At 43.7% G+C, this 12,711-nt stretch overlaps 1 protein-coding gene across 1 annotated transcript in view; it reads right to left on the bottom strand.

Annotated features, from left to right (window-relative positions):
* The window catches only part of NUDT3 (nudix hydrolase 3), a 20,830-nt gene extending 12,126 nt beyond the window's left edge, over nt 1-8,704 (bottom strand). Inside the window, exon 1 of the mRNA XM_015820423.1 lies at nt 8,057-8,704. Within this exon, the coding sequence (XP_015675909.1) occupies nt 8,057-8,155 (99 nt within the window). The 5' untranslated portion in view covers nt 8,156-8,704. The remainder of the gene's footprint in view (nt 1-8,056) is intronic.
* Nucleotides 8,705-12,711: the final 4,007 nt, after the last annotated feature.

Here is a 12,711-nt window from a genome sequence, read left to right as displayed (position 1 = left end):
GAATTGTCCAGGCTGTCTCTGCCCTGCTGAGCCCGCCAAAAGTCCCAGTCTGCAAACGGTGCTGCAAGTTGTCTGCAGCTAAGGCGAGCTTTCTGGACGTTTCCACCCCTCCCTGCTGAGCAACTACTAAATGTAAGTAAAAGAGGGCCAGGGGTGGGAGGTGGGAGGCCGGCGGGCGCAGGGAGGGTTGCTGGCGCGCGTGGGGCCCAGCGGGTGCCTTACCTCCCTTGGGCTGGGCCAGCTGGTGGCCCAGCCGGTGGTCGCCCTGCGCCCTCGCTGCCGCGTGCCAAGGCCGCCCAGGAGCGCCTGGATCTGCCTGCCGCCACACCGAATGTGCGGTGGCCAAGGTAAGGCTAGCGGAGCAGCAGCGGGCGCAGGGAGGGTTGCTGGGGTGCGTGGGGCCCGGTGGGTGCCTTACCTCCCTTGGGCTGGGCCAGCTGGTGGCCCAGCCGGTGGTCGCCCTGCACCCTCGCTGCTGCTTGCCATGGCCGCCCAGGAGCGCCTGGGCTTGCCTGCCGCCGCACCGAACAGGCGTCTTGCTCCGCGATTGCCAGCTCCTCACAAGAAGCAAAGTTTCTTTTTCTTTCCTTTCTTCTACCCCCCTTTCTCCCCCTCTCCTGTCCCCTCTCACATTCTTTTCTCTCCTCTCCTTCCCTGGCAACATGGCGGTACAGGAGGGGTGCAGAGAACCTTCTGCCGGGCCCCTCTTCTTTGGCTTGCCCGCAACTTCACTGAAAAGACCTCGACCGGCGGCAGCGAGATTCGGCCGGCTGAGGGGGCCGCTCTAGCTCGAGCAGGAGAGCCATCTCTATGCTCCAGGCAGGCATCCAAAGGCTGTGTCGGACCGGTGCGCGAGGGTCGGAGCGCTCTCAGGAAGGGAGGAAGTAAGGAAGGAGGAAGGAAAGGAAGGAAGGAAGGGAAGGAAGAAGCTCGAGCTCAGCAGACGGCGGGTGGAGCGGAGCAGCAGCAACAGCAGCAGCAGCAGGATAGGGCGGGGTGGGGCTTCGCGGCGCCCACGGGCCAGGCACTGAGACTGGCAGTTTAGCAGCGACTCCCCTTTGTATCTGGTCTGAGAAAAGGGGAGCCGCTGCCAGCCAGCCAAGCCCAGCTGCAGGAGGCGGGGAGGCGACGCAACGTGAGAATCCCCCTGCACGAAGCCTTCACGGGCAGGCTCCCTTCACCGGGAGGGCGGAGGAAGAGCCGGGCAGACGGGCAGCTGAACTCCCCAGTGGGGTGGAGGAAACAGAGCAGGGTCGCGAGTGAGTGTGTGAGGGTGCATGAGGGCGAAAGGGTTTGGCTGCCGTGGGAGCGCTTGTCACGGGTTCCCTCTCAGGTTCTGATCGCTGGCGAACCAGGCTCTTGCGAGGGGAGGGAAGAGGGTGGAAGAAGTGGCTCTCCCCTCCCCTCTTCCCGCTGGGGCCACGAAAGGAGGGAGGGGGAAGACAGAAAAAAGTGCATTTTTCCAAGGGCTACCTAAGAGGAAAGGCCGCTTTGCGCCGGGCTGCTCGGAGCCAGGAACTGGGAAACCCTGATTTGCTGCTGCTGCTTTGTAGAAACGCCAGGACTTTCTGCCCATTTCCTTGGTTGGAGTTATTTCCTTTTCCGCGTGCGTGTGGGTCACGTGTGGGTCACATGTGGTCGTGCATGTGGGTCATGTGTGGGTCACATGTGGTCGTACGTGTGGGTCACGTGTGGTCACGTGGGGTCGCGGCATTAGGAAGGTTGAGAACCACTGTTGTAGACAAAATAAGAAAGGGAGTCTATTTTACCAAAGGGAAGGGGGAGTAGTTGGGATGTCAAAGCTCACCATCAAGTAATAGTTAAGCAACTAGTTAAGCAACAGAATTCACTGCAAAGCAAGATGTTCCCATTGTTGCTTTCTTCTCAGAAACCACCCAATCTTAACGGGAACAAGTAATTCTATGAAAAAGTCTCTCAAACTCCTAAAACTCTTAACACTTGATAATGAAATTAAATACTTCCATAAAATGTTTTATGGAAAATATTTGCCACTATTGCAAAATGTTTTATGTGATGTAGTGATCTTATAATGTTACCCAGGGTCAACATCTAAAAATGAAAGTATTTCTTTAAAAATCAAGCAACCATATATGACACATATACAGTTGCGTGACAAAATTTAGGCATCCTGGTCAAATGTTTCAATGAATTACTGACAGAAGCTCTCGCCCAGCAGGTTTTCAATAATATTCAAGCCTGGAAAATGTGAAATCCATTCTAAAACCTTTATCTTTCTTTCCAATAAAATATTTAAAGGTTGATTTGGAGACATGTTTCAGATTATTGTATCTTCACTCATCTCACAGTAGCTTTTAAACTATATATTGATATTTAGCCAAATTCATTACACACAGTATTTCTTACTCCAGCAACTGTCACACAAACCCCATAATAAAGCCACCCTGCACATAACAAGCTGTTGGCAAGTTTTAAATGCTTCACTTTTCCTTTCCAAATCTATTCTTTGTGGCTGTTGCCAAACAACTGAACTTTAGTTTCATCAGTCCAAAGCACTTCATTCCAGAATGTTTCAGGCTTATCAAGGGTTTGTTTTGCACAGTTTAGACAATGACTTCTGTGATGAGACTAGAAAAAAGGTTTCTTTCTGGCAATTCTCTCATGCACACACCACTGCTTTATAAGCAAAGCTGTACTGTGACCTGGAGGTAGTCCAGTATCAACTAAACCTTTTGGCACATCCTTTGCATTGATCTGGGTTTTATGTTTTGCAGATCTGATCAGTATGGGGCCACTTCTAACATATTTTTTTTTAAATCTTCCAAATCTTGTCTTAACTTCAACTGTTCATGTAATTTCCATTTCTTAACAATAGAAATTGCTGACTGGAAATGTAGGATTTTTAATACCATTCCTGGGCTCTTTAACAGTGAATTAACTGTATTTTCATATGCTCAGACAGCCACTTAGTCTAGAAGAGCCCATAACCATCTCCAATCTAAGAGTTTAAAAGAGTCAGAACACTTTTTACACACAGAAATGTTTTTTCCTGGCCAAATAAAGCCTAACAAATCAATAACATTTTAAGCATTATCATTTTGCTTTCCTTTCCATTTTTTCATATGCTATAACAGTTATTCTATATATGTAGTTTAGTAAGGATAGTAATATTTATTGAATAACGGTATTTGTAAATTCACTGGCAAAGACCCAAAAATAGTGCAAGGAATGAAAATCTTAGTTTTTCTATATCATGAGAGTACAGTATAATACAAAAATTACCAAAATTGACATTAACTGTTTTTAATGTGGAAGAGTGACATTTAACGTGGAAAAGTGAAAACACAACTATCTGACTTTTGCATCTGAACAATTACTGAAGACTGCACAAGAAAAGATAGTTCAGAAGTATTCTGATACACTTGTACCATAAGAGCAACTGTTTGCTCCCAAATCCTCAGCATGCATTTTTAATATTTGAAACAAACTATCCAAGGCGAGCTTCTAAGACATACACAGAAATTTTATTCTCCTGCATGACAAAGTTTCTCATTATACAAACGTGAAATATTGCTAAATAGAAGAAAGCCTTTGAAAAAATTATTTATGTGCTGTTAAGATAGTGTCTTAAAAGGAAATGAAAAAAGTTATTCTGCTTATACTTGAGGTATAAACAGAGTGTAGTGTTTCCTAGCATACAATCTGGGGCCAGAAACTTTTCCAAAGCATTAACATTCCTGAAATGCTACCTTACGCAGGCCGTTATCCAAGTGCAAAATACAAAGAGCACATCTCTGTATATGGTTAACTTTTATTAATGTCACAAAGCTAATAAGTGGAGCCTGATAATGCTAAAGTTTATATTTAAATGCATAACATTATGCATTTAAATATGATACAGTTAAACATAATACAAATATTAAGTGTTTGTTAGATGCTATAAGGTAACATATGTTAGCACCTATTCATCCCAAAGTAGAAGAAGGTCATCCTCTGGTATTTCGGTACTACTATATACTTCTGTACTTCTGTGACACAGATAATACTTAGGTTTTCTAACAAAAGTACTTCTTTCTAACCTCAAACATTGAAAGGATTAAGGAAAGAGGCTCAAATCCCTATCCATTTGTCTGTCAGCAGATTAATCTCCAAAACTCAAGAAACAGGATCAAATTTAGTGAATGAAAAGCCAGCAAAAGATAGGCTGAATCTGAAAATGAATTTGATCCAGTTGGAGAACTGGGAAAAAATGATTCTAGAAAAAAATAATCCTTCAATCTGCCAATCTATGGGACAGCTATTTGGGCAGTAGCTTGAAATACGGTATTATCAATTCCTCCATTCTGAGCCATCTCTGTCTTTCTAGAGAGATATTATTCAGGAATCTGAAAGGATCCCAGAACCTATTATCTTCATGATTTCACTACCATGTTTTTAAATAATGAAATAAATCCCAAACCCTCAATGTTCCAGAAGCTCATCTGTAGAATTTCATTATTAACTGAAAGGCATTATTTTGAACAAAATCAGAGGACTTTACAACTGCTGCAAAATATACGTTTACAATATGTACAATATGGTTTATATCATTTCCAACTGTAATTATTTTATAATATGGTACAAATATATGCATGTGCTCAGAGAGAGTAAAAATGATGGGGAAGAAACAAACCAAAAGCATGCAATATTCATACAAAGATGGCCTAGACTAGAGATATAGATTTTTAACAGGTTCCTAAAAGATGTAATAATTGGCACATTAATTCACCAATTTCATGGGAGAGAGCATACCAAACCTAATGTACCACCTGAGAAAGCTTACCTATTAGTAAGCAAAAGATACTTTGCATTTAAAGTACACACAGTAAGTTTTCCACCAATAAGCTCAATGATCAATCCACACTGCAAAGCAGACCATTAAGCATCTGTTGTTCAGATACCAGACATTATTAGGAAAACCTTGAACCTGCCTTGGTATAAGGATTATATTACACTGTAATTTTCTATTGCTCACCTCTAAAGCTGTTCATTATTATAAGGTAGAGGACCTCTTCTCCGTAGAGATTCTACCTCTGGAAAAGGTGTTCATTAATGGATTAGCAAGTTACTTCACTATGAATCCTGGAGACTAATCTGTTCTCTCTGCCCCTTCACTAAATGATTTTAGTAAAATGATGCTGGGATTCATAAATTTGTAATTGCTGGTTGCTTTTTTTTATTGTGGAGGCAGGTCATTTATTATCCTAAACTGTAGATGACTTATCGTCATCCACTAGGCATTACTACTAGATTATTTATTAAACAAACACATATGGCCTCTCAATTCGCACACTGTGATTCCAGGTGACTTACAATATTAAAAATCCACAGAATAAAATACGGTACCTAAATGCCTCCCCCAATAAAGGCACTCTACTTGAAAGAAACTCATATTTATTATCATGTTCATTTGCAATAATTCTTTCTTTAAACAGATTTGTAGCTAAAAAGACTATCAAATAAAATTGATACATTGACCCTTATTTTTAAAGTGCCAAATTTGCTCAGTCACGTGTTTCTCTGCACAGTTTTAAATAACACTTAAGACCATTTCTTTCTGTAAATGCATGCCTATGCACAGCATTCAATATGTACTATCTACTCATGCCAACTGAAGTGCAACAGATGCCCAGTAGGAGTAAGGCTTTTTTTTTGTAGAGATAGCAATATTAAACATGTCCTTCCCACAAACTATGGGATTTAAAGCTCTTGGAATTACTGATTTTATTGGTTTATTTTTCTGTTGATGAAATCAAGAGTTATTTCTTTTCCATTACTCTCAATACTTTATTTTCTGACAGTATTAGAACTATATTTTCCTATTAGATTTATTATTATAGATCTTCTGGCTTTTGTCAATCATTATACCAGTTTTATAGTTTAATAATTATTTTCAGTTGTAAATATAAAATAATAAACTTAGACAACAAAATCTTTACAACAAAAAATGAACACTTGCAACCTTAACCTATTAAGGGCCCATGCACCATATTCCAAGTGCTATATGCAAAAACAGAAAGCTGCTTTGTTCTCCACTGTTCTGCAGTGCCATCCTGTAGATAGCCTCCAAGTGGACAATCAACTTCCAAGCTTCTGAATTCAACCTGTTGACACAAGCAGAGCTGCTACAGATTGCCCAGGAACCTTCAAGAGGCTACAGGTAATCCTCAACTTACAACAGTTCATTTAGTGATCATTCAAAGTTACAACAGCACTGAAAAATGTGACTTATGACCATTTTTGACATTTACGATCGTTGCAGCATCCCCATGGTCATGTGATCAAGATTCAGATGCTTGGCAACTGGCTCAAAAATGTTGGGCTCAATTGTGGTCATAAGTTGAAGAGTACTTGTACTGTATTTTCTAGTCCATTTCTCAACATAACATTTACTTCTGCAAATGGTACAGTAGATGAATGAGAAGCCATAGAGCCACACTCTTATACAGAACTTTTAGGAAGAGGCAAGTTTTATTCTCACCTCTACTATATGATAAAGAATTTTGATCACATGACCATGGGGATGCTGCAATGGTCGTTAAGTGTGAAAAATGGTCATAAGTCACTTTTTCAGTGTTTTTGTAACTTTGAACAGTCACTAAACAAACTGTTGTAAGCTGAGGATTACCTGTATTTCATTCTGCAAATTTTTTTCCTTTGAGAAAAAAAACTCTTTACGAGTATATTAAACTTACTGATTTCTTAAGTATACTTTCAAAAATAGTTGTACACTGAAGAGAATTTATTTAGAAGGTTCTAGAAACATTGAGATATTTTCTTTTTCCTGTTAGTCTTACACTAAAAACCTTATTCTTACTCCATAAAAGTGTGTTTGGCTAATGGCTATTTCTGATTTGTAACAGCCATAAGCAAGCACAACTATACTATAAAATGTTGTGCATATGATGGAATCAATTCCTTCCTAATTTGAAAAGAAGTATTCCTACTCGCTCAAGCAGTCTTCACCATCCTGCAACCTACCTGTGGCATATGTATAACAACCAGTAACATTTAACAATTACAGTAACATTTTCTTCTTCAGCAACTTCTAATGCCAGTACTTTCTATGCATCACCCCCTTTCAGACTAGAACCAATTATGCAAACATATTTGGTAGAAAGCCCAGCTGAAACATAAGGCTTACTGCAATCAATCTATAAAAAAAATCATACAATATATAAAGAATCCAAGTGCATATTTTTATTGGTGTGAAAGAATACCATTAAAATTCCCTGATAAATAAATGTACTTCTCCTTTATTTCTCCTGGGCAGACGTGTGACATTTCTGACGAACGGTGTGCCCTCATAAGAAGTCCTGATTCCAGAAGAAAGGCTTTCAAAGCCATTGCAGTGTTTTAGCATGAACCCAGGATCTCACTGTACTATATAGGAGATCAATACTGTCTACAACGCGCACATTCTCTCGACGGGGAAAGGGGGGAATGGAGTCGCTTGCTTTTTACACGGCGTGTCGTTTCGCCCCAAAGTATTTGCACCTCCCACAAATGATTCACAAAGGGGAGAGAGCGCCAAGGACTGTTGTGAGTCACTTCTCGCCTAGTAACAGCCGCGTGTTCTCGTACTATTAGCCACTCAGCAACTCCGTCCGTCACGCTCTCTCTTACTAACTGCAGCGTGCATCTGCAAGCGCCGGACGGGGAAATGGAAGCCCTTAGTAAGCTCGGGCCGAAGGGGCACCGGGGGGGGGGCATTCCCACACTCGCTTCCTGTTCGGCCGACTAATCCTTCGGGAGCAGCCACCCCCTCCCAAGCTCCGCCCCTCTCCCCATCCTCCGTCCTTCGGCGGGTACCACCCAGCGTCTCCGCCCCCCACTTCTCCCCCTTCGGAGCCCTCCAATTCGTCACACCTCCCCCCCCTCTCTCTCTTTCTCTCATGTCGGGCGTCCTGTTCCTGCCCGACACCAGCGCTCCCCGCCTCTTCTCCGCCCCCCCCCACCCACCCTTTGGCAGCACCCTCGCCACTTCTCTCCTCTCTGGCTCTCCCCTTCCAACCTAGCCTACGCGCGGCTCACCGACCTCCTCCTCGCTCTCGTTGCGGAAGCAGAGGCAAGCCGCCCGTTTCTTGTATCCGTCCCCGTCGTAGGTTCGAGTCTGGTTGGACTTGAGCTTCATCATCTCCGATCGGGGCAAGGGGTGGGAAGGCCCACCAGGGAGGCAGCAGCGAGATGAGCCGAGAAAAGGGTGTCTGCTCCGCACTCGGGTAGGTTGGGGGTCTCCCTGCCTGAAGGGGGCGGGGGACCCGCTATCCCAGAGAGTCTCTGCCTCCACACACAACAGCCGAAAGGGAGGGGAAGCCCCCTCTGCACCGCTACTTGCTACAAATACTGTCGCCGTCCACCCGCCGCCTTGTTCCCTCTCTCTGCTGCTCCAGTACTAGTACCGCAGCTTCTGCCAGCGTTTCGGCCACCGCCGCCAACGACGACGACCGCGGCGCCATCTTGGGGCATACTACGTCAACGGCGCAGAGGCAGCGGGTGGAGAAAAGCGCTGCCCGGGATTTCTTCCTCAGCGCATGCTACGCAGGCAGCGTAAGCGAGGATTGGGAATCACTCGCCCCTTTCCGCTTCGGACACCCGTTGCAGAGCGTCTCCCAACGCGAGGCTTGAGCCCAGCCGCACTACTGTAAGTCAAAGAGTGTCGAGAACACGGGGAGGGGTACCATATGTGCTCCGCTGCCGTCGCACTCTTACGCTGTCGCCGTACACGAAAGCCACAGTACTTGTAAGCGAGACGTCTGGCGTAGCGTTTTGCTCAGGGCCTCGGGCTTAATCGCGGGGCTGCGCAAATCGCGTACTGTGAGAGAAACAATGCCCATCTTGTGAGAGCAGCGGCACGCCAAAAGCGTAGAAAGAAAGAAGTCTTGTTGCAAGCTTCGATAAAGGGAGGGAGGGGTATTACGACGGCTGAATAAAGGGTGTCTCCTCTGGGATGGCAAGAAAAAAACGAGAATGGCGTATTTGAAGCTACTCTAAAAGAAATGGACGTTTCGTATCTCGGCGAGTGCCTTAATCTGTTAGGTTTCGTGGGAAATCATATTTTCCGAGCATTAAAGCTGTTAAGATTTTGTCAATCACAATGTATGTACAATGCCCCGCCCTGTTCGGCTTTCGTACCTTTTACCCTAAGGATATCCTGAAGCAAGTGGATCGATCCTGATGAATGTCATTGATAGAGTGGCATGTCCGCGTAAAAGGAATTAGTTTTTATTTAAAAAGTTGCCTCGACTGGCCCCAATCCACCACAAAAACACATCCTCTTTTCTCCTTCTTTGACTTAATTTGGCTTTTCGTAGATGAAAGGCAGGAATAAGAGAAGGCAAACTTTGACAGGAATGGGATCTAAATACAAGATGTCTGCCGAAAGAAGAAAAAAAAAGGCCTGTTTCCTCAGCAGCAAAGTTAACCTCTGCCCTATAAAGAAGCAGGTGACGGAAATGCAACCTGCCTCCTCAATAACATGCATTGCTGTTGTTTTAATAACCTATAAGCTGTGATAGTTTATTGTCTCAAAATTTAATGAGAGAGCCAGTATTTTACTTAGTGAGAAAGGAGCCTTATCTGACCCAAAGATGTTTTTCCAAAAGGCAACTAGACTTTGAAACCGTTTGACTTCTCATCCAATCAGTTCCAACTGATTGGTGGGGAATGGAAGGATTTATATTCAGTCATCTGGTCATTAGACCAACCCCTTATATACAATAAAACAGTTTGTAAGCTCCCTCTTTTCATGGGGTTCCCAAGCTACTGGAAAAACCATGTTTTAAGAGATTCCCAGAAGACTAATAGGGTTGGGGCTAGCTATGGCAGGAAAGGCTCATCTCCTGGGTCCTGTCAGATGGAGCCGTAACATGCTTCTCCTGCTGGACTGGGTAGATGTAACTAGGGAGAGGTAGTCCCTCACTTAACCTGGTCCCATAATATGTAGGGTATTAAAGGTGAAATCCCACATCTCAAATTGAACTTGGAAGCAAACTGGTAACCAATGCAATTCACGGAGCAGAGGTATAATGTGTGCAATCCTAAGAGCATGCATAACTGCCCATGCCACCACATTTTGTACCAGTTAACCTTTTAGATACTGAAATATCTGGAAGCTTAACTGGCAAGTTCCATTTAAATCACATTACAGTACTCCATTTATGGGGTGATCAAAGCATAAATAAAGCATAAATAAATATGAGTAGAGCATCATAATCCAGGAATGGGTGCAGTTGGAGAACAACACTGTATAAAGGTCTGTATAAAGACCTTTCTAGCCACGACTGCCACCTGCTTACCCAAGAGCTTTATATGGATGTTAAAATACGAGTGGAGAGAGTACCAAACCCTGCAGAACCCCAACTAGTAGGGGCCAAGAGTGAGACCTCTCATTCTTGATCAATACTGGTATTGGTCCCATAGAAAGGAAGAAAACAAGAACGTTACAGTGCCGCCCACTCCTCCCCCCGTGGAGTTAATACAGGATACCGTGGTTGATGGTATTGAATGCCGGTGAGACATCAATAAGAACCAGGATAACTACACTACCCCTACCTTGCTATTGCCAGAAATCACCCAAAAGTGCAATCAATGCCATTTCCATCCCATGCCTAGGTTTGAATTCTGACCTAAGAGTCCAGATAATCCAATTCACCTACTGAAAGTATTGTGTGACCACCTTATTTACAACCATTCCAAAAGAGAGAGATTGGATAATGGATGAAAATTATTCAATATGTTGGGGTCCAGTGATGGCTTCTTGAGGAGCAAACCAATGTCTCCTTAAGAGGCAGAACAATTATCTCAAGGAAAAGTTCACCACTGCTAGAATCTAACTATATCACCCCTCAGGCAGCCTTAGCTAGCCAGGAAGAATACAGATTTAATGAGCAGATGGCTGAATTCAAATTCAAGAGGACCCTATTCAAACTTTTCCCAGATAATAGGGACAGACTGTGCCTATTGCATCTAAACTGGACCTGTATCAGGACTGGTATTTAACTGGAAATAAATTCAAGCAATTTTATCCAATAGATGCTCTGAAATTCAACTGCATTCAACTTCCAAGTCTTTATCCAAAAGGGCTCACTAAACAGGACTGCCAGGTGGCTATCTGCAGATATAATAAGAGTATTGCCATAGTTGAAAGGTTTTTTTAAGTATAGGATAAGTATACTCTCAATAATATTGTCAGCTGCTAATGCTAAAAGGACCCGAGTTCAAGGATCACAGCCTAGGCTGTGTTTCAATTTCAAACATGAAACATATTGGGTTTAAACATATTACACGACATGACATATTGTTGAACTGACATTTAATTTTAATTGCCTGCATACCTCTATTTATTTGAAAAATGTGAGAAGAACAGTTTTGAGTAATTGCATTTGTATTAACAATGGAATCACATTAGGATTCTACAGGGTATATGCTGTTGCCATGTGCACAATGCTGACTACACAGATGCTCAGTGGAGATTTACTGGGAGATGACTGAAAAAGAATCTCTAAAACTTTACAAAATGCAATTTGTGCTTCATTATAATTTTTCCCTCAAAATACACATCCACTTTCTCTATTCCTTATAAGAAAATATATCTAAAATACAGGATACTTTTGTTTGTGTGTATAATAAAAGTCCTCTCACAGAGGAATTTCCATGGTATAAACAGTCTGTTTCCCATTATGGGCATACATTGTACCAAACTATTACAAAATATCGGCAGTGAATCACATCAGAACTATTAAGGGTCATCAACTAACCATTCTGCATTTGTTGCTTTTAAACAAACCCTGTCTCTGAAGAAAGATTTGGAAGAAACCTTCAAGATTAGTCCAAACACCTGTCCATGGCAGGAATCCGCATACTATCCCATATAAATGGCTCACATATTTGAAAATTTAATTGATAGAGCACCCAGAACTCATGAGGCAAACTATGTTGAATAGCTCTCAGATGGAAATTTTTCAAGTTTGGATCTCTCTCTGGAAAGTTTCCACTCAATGGCTCCTGTCCTATCCAGGGGCACTAGAGCAGGGCTTTTCAACCAGTGGTAGGGGTACCACCTGTGGTACATTGGCACCTGGCAGGTGGTATGCGACCATCCTAGAAAAGTGGTAGTGGGGAAGGGGAATGAGCTGAACTGGTGGCAGCACCGCACAAGCCTGAGCGAGAGATGGCTGGAGCTGCAGGGCTGTCAGGGCTCAGTGGAAGCACCAAGATCAGCGCTTCTTCGGGGCTCTCAGGGCTCAGTGGAAGCGCCAGGATCAGCGCCAGGATCCAGCTGGAGCTTGGCGCTGATCCTGGTGCTTTTGCTGAGCCCTGAAGAAGCACCAATCAGCTGGAAAGCGGCACTGATCCTGGCACTTCTGCTGAGCCCAGAAGTAGCGTCGATCAGCTGGAATGTTGCAGCATCTCCAGGGTCTTGTGATTTACATTCAGATGCTTGGCAACTGATTCATATTTATGACGGTCACAGTGTCCCAGGGTCATGTGAAATGACCAAAACCTGCTGCAACCACCCAGCAGACGGGGGTGAATAAAAACCAAACACCTCCCACCCCACCCCCGCTGCCAATCCTCAACAGAAATGCTCACAGCAATGAAAACCTCGGACAGGAGGAAGAGCGCCGCCAGGCGGGCAGGCGTCTTGCTCGGCTGTGGCTTGGGGGGCACTTTTTTCAGTGCCAATGTAAC

This window comes from Protobothrops mucrosquamatus, unplaced genomic scaffold (assembly GCF_001527695.2).
Source record: "Protobothrops mucrosquamatus isolate PMUCROS unplaced genomic scaffold, P.Mucros_1.0 scaffold1128, whole genome shotgun sequence".
Lineage (NCBI taxonomy): Eukaryota > Metazoa > Chordata > Lepidosauria > Squamata > Viperidae > Protobothrops > Protobothrops mucrosquamatus.
This window is presented reverse-complemented; position numbering and strand designations above follow the sequence as displayed.